Genomic DNA, 12,620 nt, shown 5'->3' on the forward strand with positions numbered 1-12,620 from the left:
AGAACTCTAAGGTATTTACTGAATAATATCGAAGAACTGTTCACCAAACAAACCTTTCCACAATAAGACGATACAGAGAATTCACAAAAGAAGTGAGTTGAAATCTGTTCTGAAAGGGCTTAGAAACGGTCAGGAATTTGGACCCAATCAGTACACAGAACTGCAGGTGCGGTGGCCCCACTGTTAAAAACTGGATCCACGTGAATAATAAGCCTAATCACATTTTCAGAACAGCTGTGGCTACTTGGGCCGCATAGTCTCTCGTCAGTCGTAGCTCCCGAAAATTTTTAATTATTGCGAAAATTTATATTAAACCTAAGACCAGATTGTGCATCAAAGAAAATAAAACTACGTAATTCCAAGCCTGCGTATTTCCAAAGGAATTTGATTCTGACCTCTGAATGCAATTAAGCAGTCTCTCTCTCTCTCCCTTTACATCGGGGAAGAGAGAAAAAAGAAGGAGGCACGATGCTCTGTTCAGTAGTAACCGGTAACCAAACCTGTTGTTCTGCCAAGCAAGTGTTTGCCTTCACCGATTCTGATTTCCAAGTGCTCAGGGAGTATGCTCGAAACCTGTGCCTTCCTCCCCTGTCAGATGAGTAGAAAGTTTGTTCAGGCCATGATAAATCTGCACCACACGGAGATGTTTTTGGCACAAAGCGTACTAGGAAGATGACGGTGATTAAATTCGCCTCCCCCCTCAATTCTTGCGGCCGGGGAGTGTTTTGCCTGCGTTTAACAAATGTCCTTCAGCGGCAGGCGTGTGCGCGCCGAGCCTACAGCCTGCGTTTTTGCATCTCTGGGGCAGGGCGATTCAGGCCGGCCCAGTGTCACCCACAGATGTGACTGGTTTTCGCCCCGCGGGCACCGGTGGAGGCGGCAGCCCTCTTTCCTCTCCCCCAGCGTCTCCAGCCCGAGGCCCAGACCCAAGGGAAGGGGAAGGAAGCCCTCGCCGCAAGCCGGCGTCTGGGCCGGCACAAAACACGTCGCCACCAAAAAAAAGTTTTTTCCCCCAGCCGTGCGCAACTTTTCGTCTTTTCGCTCAGCACGTTCTCGTCTCGAGTTTCTGGCCCCTGGGGTTTCCTCCGCTTCCCTCGCCTTCACCCCGGCGGCGCGCAGGGACCAGGGCTGATCAGGCACGGGGCAGCGAGGCGGGCAAGGAGGAGGGGAGGGGAAGGGGAAAGGAGGAGGGGGCGGCGGGGGTGGCGGCGGCGGCTGTGGAGGAGGAACTGGTCAAAGGGGACCGAGACCGGCGAGTGCCCGAAAAGGAAAGCGACGCCGCGGTTTGCTGCAGTCGGAATAAAGTTCGCGCCCTTTCCTCGGCGTTTCGCAGCCTCCCCTCCTCTCCCCCCAACTCCTTTTTGACAGCTGGCGCTAGCGGCCACCTCCACCTCCACGCCCGCACCCCCCGGGGGGCGCCAAAGTTGTTTTTCCATGCCCAGAAGAGCAGGAAAAAAAAAAAGTAACAGGGCGCGGGGGTCGGGGAGGAGGGAGAAATATACATCCTCCACGAACCACCTAGAAATCTGCGGACAAACAACCAAACTAACCTACTTTTATTTTGCAAAAGGTAAGCAACATTGTAGTAACGACACTTTCGCAGAGAGGAGAAACTTGTGGGGCTTGCAAATCTGTCCGAGGTCACCTCGCCCGCCGGCCACCCTACCCTCCACTCAACACCTCCCCCCCAACCCCAGCAGCCCCCTCCCGGGACAATCCGTTCTTTTTTTTTTTTTTTTTTTTTGCCCCGAGGATCCAGGGGAACTCAGCAGGCTCCGACTTGGGGAGCGAGGGCGACCCTGGGCGCGGGTGTAAATCAGTCACCTGAGCGCAGAGGGGCCGCGGCGAGGGCGCGCGCGGGCGGGCGGGGAGAGGCGGAGGCGGCGAGAGCGGCGGCCCGGAGGAAATCGGGAGGGGGAGGGAAAGAAAGGCCGAGACAGAAGGAGCGAGAGGCAGCGGAGGGGCTGGTCCAGGCGCGGCCGCTAAGAGGAGACCAAGAGGCGGGGGCTGCACTTGACAACCAGCATGCCGAGATGGTAAGAAGTTTCCACCCTCCTTTCCTTTTTATTCTAGACTTCGGAAGAAAGGAGCCCCGCGCCCGCGCGCCTCCGGGGCCGCCTCGGGGCCGTGTTTTCCTCCAAGTCCAGCGGCGGGAGGTGAAGGGGGGCTCTGGGGAGGGCAGGCAGGAGAGGAGAGCCCCAGTCAACCCTGGCCCTAGCCGCGCTCCCGAAATCGCCCCTCAACTTGGCCCGAGTGGCGAAGGAGAGCTCCAGGTGGGAGGGCGGGTGTGCGTGCGGGCGAAGGGGGCTGGGGAATGTCGCCCCTCTCGCGGCTGGCGGGGCAAGGTGAGCGGGCGGCTCTAGGGAGTTGAGACGGGCCGGGAGGAAGGCGGGGGCAGATGGAGCGCTGGAAGGAGCTCGGGACAGGGAGGAACGCGGTTTGGACCCAAGGTTAACTTTTAAAACTTGCCCGCGAGTGCGGGACCGGCGGCTGGGCGTGGGCGCCTGGGCGCGCTGGTGCGCCGCTCCGGGAGAACACCGCCGCCCCGTCCTCAGCACCTCTGCTTTTTCCCTTCTCACCCTCCGGTTCGGGAACCCTCCCTTTGTAAGTGAAGAAAATGTAGGAAGTGCTCCTGGAGGTTTTCTGAAGAATGTGCAAAACCCAGGGCAGGAAAATCAACCCTAAAGAGAGAGAGGAAGAGATCTTGAGGTGCAATTCGACAGGAGCCGATTTGTGTTACTTACATATTGACTGCAGGGTGGCATTTGGGGCCCGGAGAGGGGGCAGGGTTAAAAACAAACAAAAAAAAGCTTAGAGAAATTCCCTGTGAAGTGAGGCTGATACTAAAAAAAAAAAAAAAAAAAAAAAAAAAAAAAGTTCCAAGTGCAAGTGATGTTGGAGATGGGAAGGCGTTGCGAAGCGAGATTCCAGTACAGCCCTTCTGCCCGAAGCGGCTTCTCTGCAGCGAGGCAACGGGCAATTAGTTCGCTTGGTGCTGAGCGCTCTGTCCGCTTTCGGGAAACTGATTTGTTGGAAATGAGGCTGGACCAATCCCTTCTTTTTAGTTTGCTTCCACCCTTTGCTGCTATTGTTACCTCCACTTGGGGATCTGATGTATTGTGTTCCGCATGTAGATGGACTATGTAGGAAAAAGGGAGATAGCGGTTTGGCATTTTTTCCCCTCTTCCCTTCCCCCTAATGTGACATGTCTTGTTTCAGTGATCAAAGTCACGACTGGAGTGTAGGAGATGTGACTGTCAAATGCAGGCACACACACACAAAAAGTAGCGTGAGCCCAAGACTGTGGTTACAGTAATGCTGACAGAAATTAAAGCGGTTTTGAAAGCAGCGTGCGATTTATGGTGCTTCCCATTTACCCTAGAGTCAAGCTGTTGTAAAACTGATGTACAAAAGACATCATAAAATAATCCTGTGTACCCAGGATTGAAGTGGCAGAGAGTGGCCTGTTTTATTATTTTTTATGTACTTCGTGGACAGTTGCAATGGTTAGAACCTGTGTTTAAGTGGAGGCGTCGAAACAAAATATTAAATCTATTTGTTTAGCACTTGAGAGTTTTTCTTACAGCATTTTACACAAGAACACTGTAGAAAGCCAGTTGTAGGTGTTAATTTTCTGCCTTTTCCCCCTAGCCTATGTACTATTTGTCTACACATCTATTCCCAAATACTAATCACTTTGAACAGTAGCTAAGCACTCTTGTCATCCACTGCTTTGTATTCTGCAATTTCGAATGTTACTGTGCACATACATACATTATTTAAATGGTGGAATTTATTTCTGGCCCTATTATTTAGTATGTCTGATCTGAGGACGTATTCCAAAGTAGCAAGACCCTGGGCAAGTTAACAGAACTTCCTTTACCCTTTGGAATCACCCAAAAAATCCCTTGTGAACTTTTATAGGGTGTCTGTGTTTTATGCTAGATTTGTAGCTGTTTTATTTAAACTGTTCTGCCTTAATGAAGTTCTTAATTGTAGCTACTCTTTCTGTTCCCGGAGAGCAGAGTATTTAAAATCCAGATTGCTAATCACTTTACCAAAGTACAGGAGTATCTTCACCTGAGGGAAGTAATACTGAGCCTGAATGTGAACTCCGCTTGATTATCTCACGAGAGAAGTCTGAGAAAAGTCTGCAACCGTCTCTCCCCCCACCCCCCGCCTTGAGAATATTAAGTTCGCCGTTGTTTGCCTGTAAAACTTGGAGAAAGAACCATCCTCACGTGATTTTAAAAAATAAATAGGAAGGAAATATTAATAGCAGCCGTACATGCCCAATACCTGACTTTTTTTCCATCCACCTCAAATGTTAGATATCTGTCAGCCAGGGAGGGCTATGTGATTACAAAAAGCCGCAGACAAAAGCAGAGCTGACTATTGCTGTATTAAAATGTAAGTGTTACAGTTTGAATTTTCAAGTGAGAGTTTTTGAGTTCAGTGCTTTACATAACATTTTGTCCTAATCTTGCTTGCTGTCAGGGATGTTTCATGGTTGTGCAATTGCTGCAGTCAAGAATGCCAATTTGCATTCCAGGAGTGTCATTTGATTACTTTTATCTGCACAGCTCCAAGACCGGCCCAGACCTCTCGTTTCATCTTGCCATGTCACGAGTCAATGCTGTGTCGTCTTTTCAAAAATCTGCCTGATTTAGACAAGAAAGAAAAGTACTTTCATGTTGCAGCCGCAGTCCCCTGCTAACTTGTCAGCAGCAGGATATGATTCACTTGGGCCCAGAAGAAGGGAACAGAGAGGCGGGTTAGGCGGTTCAATAAAGCCCACGGACAGGTAGTGTGTGACATCCCCAGAGAGCCGCAGTTAATGAAGAACAGGTCTGCTTAGTTCTCCACACGCTGACCTGGTGCTGTCCCCACAGTTTTCTCATTTGATCTTTCCCAGCAAATTGATCTTTTCTTGTATTTTTTTGCCTTCCAAGTTAGTCCTTGTGGGACCGAAATTAGCAGAGCAACTTAAGTTGGATAATACAGCTGTTCAGAAAAGAAGAAATTGGACACTGGCTCAAAAAGGGATGGGGGTTGGGAGTAGGGGGGAGCTGTTCTTTTTGTTGTTGTTGCTGGGAATATTTCTTCTATTAAGGGAGTCCGGAATAGGTAATGACTTGCAGGTAGGGGTTCCCTTTATTTTGAATTTTGGAGTTAAGATTCCACATCATTTTAAATATTCCCTGAGTATTTGTAAGATGGTCTTAGTGAGTTTGAGGATTTTGATTTAGCATTTTTCATATTCACTTGTTTGAAATGATTGGCCAGTTGACTGTGTGTCTTTTATGGCTGTTGTACGGTAGACTAAATATCAATGGCATACTTGGACTGTATTATTTATAGTCTTCTAAATAATGACAATCCCAAAATATTCAATATTGAATAGCAGGAAAGGTTAAACAATAAAAGTTATTACCAGCGTTGTGTATAAATATTATGGTACATGGACATGTTTTCTACAATTGACCATCAGCTTGTTTTACATAAACTCCACAGATATACTGTTAATAATATAAAAAATTTTCAAAATCCTGAATTTAGATACAGGTTTTTAGTAGTGAGACCAGATCACAAGTTTGAATTTCTGTAGATACTCATGAATGTTACTGTTTTTTTTTGAGATTTTAAAACTAGTTACAGTAAGATGGGTAAGTCTAAGTGGGAATGTATCCATAGTTTAAACAGGGTAAAGTTTCACTGTAGAATTTTGAATATAAAATGTAGGTTGGAAGCAATTAATAAATTCTTAACTCCTTGCAGACGTAAGAAACAGTGCTTTCAGAATTCCTCTGCAGCTGGTCTCATTTACCACCTACATCCTTACAAGAAACAGTTGAAAAACATTTCTTGTGGAAGGGAGGCAGCCTCCTCAGATCTTTCCTGTTGGATAGGAATTACATAGGATCATTGGGTCATTGGTTAGTAAACTCCTCTATGAAGAGCTAGAGGGAGCCTCATGATTTTATTAGATATACTTAAGCTTAAAAAAAAAATCAGTCTAGCAATCAGAATGTTTCAGAAAAGAGTAGATAATGAATCTTGGCTTAGTGTTCTGCCTTGGAGGTGCTATTGTAGTTTTTTTTTTTTTTTCTTTTTCTTTTTTAGCTATGATAAAAGCAGCAGAACGTTATATAAGAACAGTCAAGTGGTCAGCTGAAATTTCTAGGGTTCCACCTTTCAGATGATCTGAAGATCAAGCAAAATGCAACCAAATACATTTTAAATCTGCTTTGGTTTGCTTAGTACTATTGGTAGTTTTGTCAACTGATGGAGTTCTGTTAAAGAGGCCAATGTTCCAAGTTCTATTAAAAGTGACTTCCTACCCAATCACTGAGGAGGGAGATACCTTCTTTCAGTTCACTCAGGACAACTTCCGTTCTTTTTGAAGTAGTTCTACACGTAACTGCCATGCTCTGGAGAGAAAATGCCTTTAAAATAAATGCTTCATGATACAAGCATCAATAGTAAACCATTTATGAAGCTGACATATTAGGGATCAATAAATTAGGTAAATGTAAAGAAAAAAACTTAAGTGGTATTAAATTCCATATTTGTTTAATTTCACATTAGTTTATCAGACTTTCCACTAAAAATTGTGATATGTTTACTTTAAGGGTCATTGATCATATTGTTCTTTAATATTTGTCTCCTAGTTTTTAAGTGGCATTACTTTGGACAAACTTATTTACCATTTAAGTAAATAATATAATCCGGTGAGGTAAACCACTGAGATTTGTCTTTTTTAAAATCTCCCTCACAGTAGCCCTCATTATGTTGCTAGTCAGTAAAAGTCTTTATTTGTTGCTTATTAGAACCCTCAGTACACTCAAGAGTTCAGCGATAATTTAATTTGGCTATTCAAAGAGGCTCCCTTGTTTTAAAACATGTTCTCAGTGTGCTTTTAGCATTTATTGTGAACCTGTATTCTAACTTGTACATGTGCACAGGAACAATTTTACAGATGTATCATTTTTTAATGTTTTACCATAGCAGAGTCATAACTTTTTTTCTTTACAAAAAATGTGTATCGAACAACGTCAGTTTTTTTTTGGTTTTTTTTTTTTGCTTTTTGCTTTATTTTCCTCTTGACATTTTGGAGCCTTTTTTTCTTGGTGATTTAAAGAGTCTTGCTACCATAATTTAAAGTTGGTTCCCCAAGGAATATAACCTCTTAAAGGTATAGTGAGTAGGACACTGAAAAAAAATTCCGTAATTAAGATTCTAGTTGAGGACATTCCAGTGTTGCAGTCACTTGAAATTATAAGAGAGTTTGCCTTGTACTTTACACATTGATAGCATGATAAATTCCATTTCCTTACAGTCAGCTGCTGGAAGTTTTGCAATGAGTGGAAGATGGCTTGAGAGTTTTAGTGGTAGTATTTGTAACAAATCACTGAAGACTAGAACTTGACTATAAAACTCCAAGATGAGTGTCAGGAATTCTTCCACAAGGAAGACAGAATGTGGAGCTGCTAACTGAGTCAATGCGTGTATATCTTACCAGTGGGAATTGCATGAAGCCAGCCCTCTAGATACAGTATTTAATAGTTGTCAAAATGTACAGTATTGTCTTGGAACTTGTGGTTCATGAGTTCATAGTCTCTGCTTTTTTGTGTTTAGTACAAAGATGTAACAACCCACACAAAACATTTTTCTCTTCTTATGACCTTACACTTGCCAAAGTGCCCCATGCTGAAATTCCTTTTCAGTATCTTCTTTTTTTTTTTTTTTTCAGTCCAAAGCCAGACGTGTACCCAGACACAAAAGCCTCTGTGTATAGCAAGCTGTTTTAAATATTGTGACTCGACGATGTGCTGTCCTTTCTCTGCTTGAGCCAAGGATCTCTGCTCAGTGTCTGTGGATTACCAAGCTCCTTCTTTATTGTACCTCTTGTCAACCATTCCTATTCATTTAACCTTTCATTAGTGTCTGTGCAGCTTCACTGTCTGGAAAGGCAAGGAAAAACCGAAAGGCCCCACTGTCACAGTTATTAGATTTCTCGGTTACATCCCAGCAACCATAGAGAAGTGAGAGTCGACACTATTGTCGTGTGTGCTGCTGTCCTGGGGTGCAGCCCTTCTGTGCATGTCAAGGACATGTGCCACATGTTGATATGCATCCCGGGGATAAATGCACGACATGGGGGATAGGCCGTCGCTGGCAGTAATGAGCTTTGTAGGAGTTATTGCAGAGACCAACAGTTTGTGAAGGAATTCTGCTTAACAGGCCAAGGAGATAGACAGAGGTTAGGGCTGCCAAGATTTGCCTGCGCGGAGCATTGTTTTCAGCTAAACTTCATCTGAGGGGAGAATTGAATATTTTCGACAGCAGTGAAAAGTCCTATTTTCATTTTTTAACCTTTCAGAGGACACCAGTGGTATTTCTGGTGACTGTTTAGTGTACTATCACTTTTTTATGCCGACCAAATTATACCTGTGAATGGCTCTATCAGCAGTTTATCTTTATTCTTCCTTATCCGGAAAAGAATTAAGAGATATTTCACAGATGTCATATGTATGTTTTAAGATCCATGTAGAAATAACACAGTTTGTTAATTTTCCTATGCTACTATTTTCCCCTTTTGATTTCCCTCTAGCATAGCCATGATTCTTTAAAAATGCATTTGCCTTGTTGCCTCAGTGTGAAGGAAGAAAAAGATGATTATTTGCAAATCATGATGAAGACTAGTCTTTTCAGATTTTGGATTGGAAGATATTACTTTGACATCTTAGACGATTCGTTGAATTACTTTTTAAGAATACTTGAAATGTTTGATTAGAAAATGGTAAATTATAATATCTTCATCTCTCTTCACCCACAAGTTCATTTATTTATTTTTAAGTAGAAAAATCTTTGTTGCCAAAGGAGACTAAAATATTTTTGCCTTTCTAATTTAATTTTTGTCAGTTTACCAAATTCTTTGAGGCTCTCCAGTAGCTTTGCAAATACATGAATGATTTATTACCAGATCCTTGTAAAGTGATTTTCAGTTTTTACTTGACCTTACTTTTTTTTTTTAGCCAAGACTAACTTTTTAATAGTTGTGTTTGTAACTTTCTTTAGTAAGCTTTTCATGGCGTCTTATGAATATATTAGTGGTCTAAGTTGTCTTTGTTTCAGGGAGGAGAGGTGAGCTATTTTCACACTCCTTTCTTCAGATGGAATGTTCCTCTCCAGGGAAATACACATTTATTCGATAATGGACAGCTCAGTACGCAGTCAGCCTGGGGCCGTATCCCAGTCTCTTGGCCATTGAGTGGAAGTTCTGTGTAGATACCTAGTGGCCTTCCCACAGACGAGGCAAGAGGGTGTTAAATTCCACCTCCTCTAGTACGCCTGTTCCCATTCATTATGGTTAGTGTTGGGAGAAGTAGAAGAGGACGGAGGGAGGAGAGACTTTAGAAGCTATAGTTTTAGCCACGCCCCCCCCCAAACCTCTAGAGAGTAGGCCAGTGCCATGTGGTAATTAAAGAAAAGAAACGCATGGCAGGAGCTACTCTTTAAAGGAGTCCCGCACCTGTTCTTCAGTCAGTAGTATCTCAGTGGGCTGCCCATGCCTTGGAAGGCGGTTGCACTTTTGTCCACTCCAGAGTGAGAAGAGCCTTGGGAGAGGGTTTGGAGGCAGTTCCATTCTAGTCTAGCTAAGTCTGAGAGTCTCCATTTCATTGTTAGTAAAACTAGCGAGTTTTGTAATTTCTAAGTTTGTTTCCAATTGGAACACTTTATATTTTATTGCATAGGACAACATAATTATAGCGGTTTCTTAGCTTTAATAGCTATATTGAGATATCATTCTCATACCATACAATTCACACATTTAAAATGTACAGTTAATAACATTCCGTTGTATAGGTATAATACCTTTTATTTATTCATTCATCCAGTGATGGACATTTAGGTTGTTTCCATTTTTTGGTGTGATTACGAATATTAATGCTGCTGTGAACTTTTGCGTACATGTGTTTTGCTTTCAGTTTTGTTAGGTATTTATCCCTAGGTGAGGAACTGCTGAGTCATGAGGCAGCTCTGTCTTTAATATTCTGAGGAACTGCCAAATTGTTTTCCAAAATAGCTGCACATTTTACATTCCCACTAACTGTGTGTTTTCTAATCTCACCACATCCTCTCCACACTTGTTACTATTTGTCTTTTAATTTTAACAATCCTGATGGGTGTAAAGTGACTTTGGTTTTAATTTCCCTGATGATGAATGATGTTGAGCATCATTTCATAAGCTTATTGGCCATATGTGTATCTTCTCTGTATAACAGAATGTCTGTTAAGTCCTTTACTCAGTTTTCATTTAGTTTATTTGTCTTTTTATTGTTGTGTTGTAAGAGCTCTTTATATATTCTGGACACAAGTCCTTTATTAGATACAAGATTTGCAAATATTTCCTCTCATTATGTGAGATGTCTTTTTTGATGGAGTCCTTGGAAGCACAGAACTTTGGATTTTGATAAAATCCAGCTTATTTTTTATTCTGTTGTTTGTGCTTTTGGTGTGCTAAGAAACCACTGTCTAACCCAAGGTCATGAAGATGCACCCCTGTGCTTTCTTATAAGAGTTGCAGTTTGAGCTCTCACATTTAAGTTTTTGATCCATTTGGGCTGTTTTTTGTATAATAGGAAGTAGGGGTTCAACTTCATTCTTTGGAATGTGGCTATCCAGTTGTTCCTAGCAACATTTGTCAGCTATTCTCTCCCCATTGAATTATCATGGCAACTTTTGAGAAAATCATTTGACTCTAGGTGTCAGAGTTTATTTCTGAACTCTACTTGGTTCCATTGATATATATGTCTATCCCTGTGCAAGTACCACTGTTTTGACTACTGCAGCTTTACATTAAGTTTGCAGCTGAGAAGTGTGAGTCTCCCAATTTTGTTCCTCTTTTTCAAGATTATTTTAGCTACTTTTGGTTCCTTTGCAGTTTATTTATTTTTATTGTTTAAAAAATCACAAAATTTAATAAGTTTATCATTTTAAGTATATGGTATAATAGTGTTAGCTACATCTTTTTGTGCAACAGATTGTTAGAACATTTTTGTCTTGCAAAATGGAAGCTCTATACCTATGCCTGTTGAACAACCACCCGCTTTTCCCCCTCCCCATGGTCCCTGGCAACCCCCATTTCACTTTCTGTTTAACTCCTTTAAATACTTAATGTAAATGGAATCATGCGGTATTTGTCCTTCTGTGACTGGCTTATTTCTCTTAGCATAATGTCTTGAGGTTAATCTGTGTTGTAGCACATGACAGGATTTCCTTTTTTGTCCTTCCTGAATAATATTTCATTGTATGTATATCCCACATTTTCTTTACCCATTCATCCTCAGATGGACATTTAGGTTGAGTTCACCTCTTGGCTATTGTGATGATCCTGCGGTGAACATAGGTGTTCAAATAACTGCAAGATTCTGGTTTTAATTCTTCGGGATATATATTCAGAAGTGGAATTGCTGGATCATACAGTAATTCTATTAATTTTCTCAGGAACTACCATACTGTTTTCTATCGCTCCCATACCATTTTACATTCCCAGCAACAATGCACAAGAGTTTTAACTTCTCCATACCCTTGTCAAAATTTGTTATTTTCTGGTTTTTGTTTGTTTTTTTGTTGTTTTCTTGAAGAGTGGCTTTACTAACAGTTTTGCGGTGATATCTCGTTTTGATTTGAATTTCTCTGATGATTAGTGGTGTTGAACATCATTGCATATGTTTGTTGGCTACTTGTGTATCACCTTTGAAGAAATATCTGTTTAAGTTCTTTGCCTGTTTTTAACTGGATAATTTGCATTTTGGTTGTTGAGTTGTAGGAATTCTTTATATATTCTAGATATTAACCTCTTATAAGAAATTTGGTTTGCAAATATGTTCTCCCATCCATTAGGTTGCCTTTTCACTCTGTTGTTTACTTTCTTTGTACAAAAGTTTTTAAGTTTGAGGTAGTCCTATTTGTCTATTCTTTTAAACAGTTTACTTTTAAAACTCAGAATTATTTGATCCTCAGAAGAGGAAAGACTACATTAAGAAAGTGCATCTCTTGTTTGGGTTAAAAAAAACTCCTGGTGATATTCCAGGGGACAAGAAATGTGTCTTTTGGTAGCCAAAAGATGACGGCTTTTAGTTCCCTGTGAAACACCTTGGTTTTACTTTGATGGTTCTTAATTATCATTGAGTTTAAAAGCATTCTAGGTGTTCTCTATGAGATACACTTCATGCCCTGGAGGGTAGAATTAAGTACCTAGATATAATTGTTTTTGGTTTTATAAATACCTCAAAAGGAAAGGAAAAAAAAAAAAACCACTACTGAGAAAATTTGTCTTCCTTGACATTCTGTTGAAACTGAAAAACACCACCAGTGATTACAACTAAAAATTATTGTAGGATCTCAAACCCAAACTAACTAGTCAAGTTTTAAGTAAATACGAAGTTAAAATCTGGCATAGCACATTTGGAAACATGAGCTAATTTTATGTTTACCTGACAAATTTTGTAATTAAAATACCTCATTGTAGAGTTAGAGGAACTTGAGAATAAATGAAAGATAACCTAATTTGAAGGTAGCTATCTATGTTCTATCATTGATGAATGAAGTTC

At 41.6% G+C, this 12,620-nt stretch overlaps 1 protein-coding gene across 6 annotated transcripts in view; it reads left to right on the forward strand.

Annotated features, from left to right (window-relative positions):
• Positions 1-1,232: 1,232 nt before the first annotated feature.
• BNC2 (basonuclin 2) overlaps positions 1,233-12,620 on the forward strand; it is a 410,528-nt gene continuing 399,140 nt past the window's right edge. Inside the window, exon 1 of one of the 6 annotated variants that reach the window (XM_032477642.1) lies at positions 1,233-1,570. Coding sequence is in view for 3 of the 6 variants with exons in the window: in XM_032477637.1 (XP_032333528.1) it covers positions 2,034-2,036 (3 nt within the window). In the remaining 3 variants the exon portion in view is untranslated. Of the gene's footprint in view, positions 1,571-1,750; positions 2,037-12,620 lie in introns of those variants that run through there. The other 5 variants (XM_032477637.1, XM_032477641.1, XM_032477646.1 and 2 more) reach the window with 5 other exon arrangements.

This window comes from Camelus ferus, chromosome 4 (assembly GCF_009834535.1).
Source record: "Camelus ferus isolate YT-003-E chromosome 4, BCGSAC_Cfer_1.0, whole genome shotgun sequence".
In the NCBI taxonomy this organism is placed as follows: domain Eukaryota; kingdom Metazoa; phylum Chordata; class Mammalia; order Artiodactyla; family Camelidae; genus Camelus; species Camelus ferus.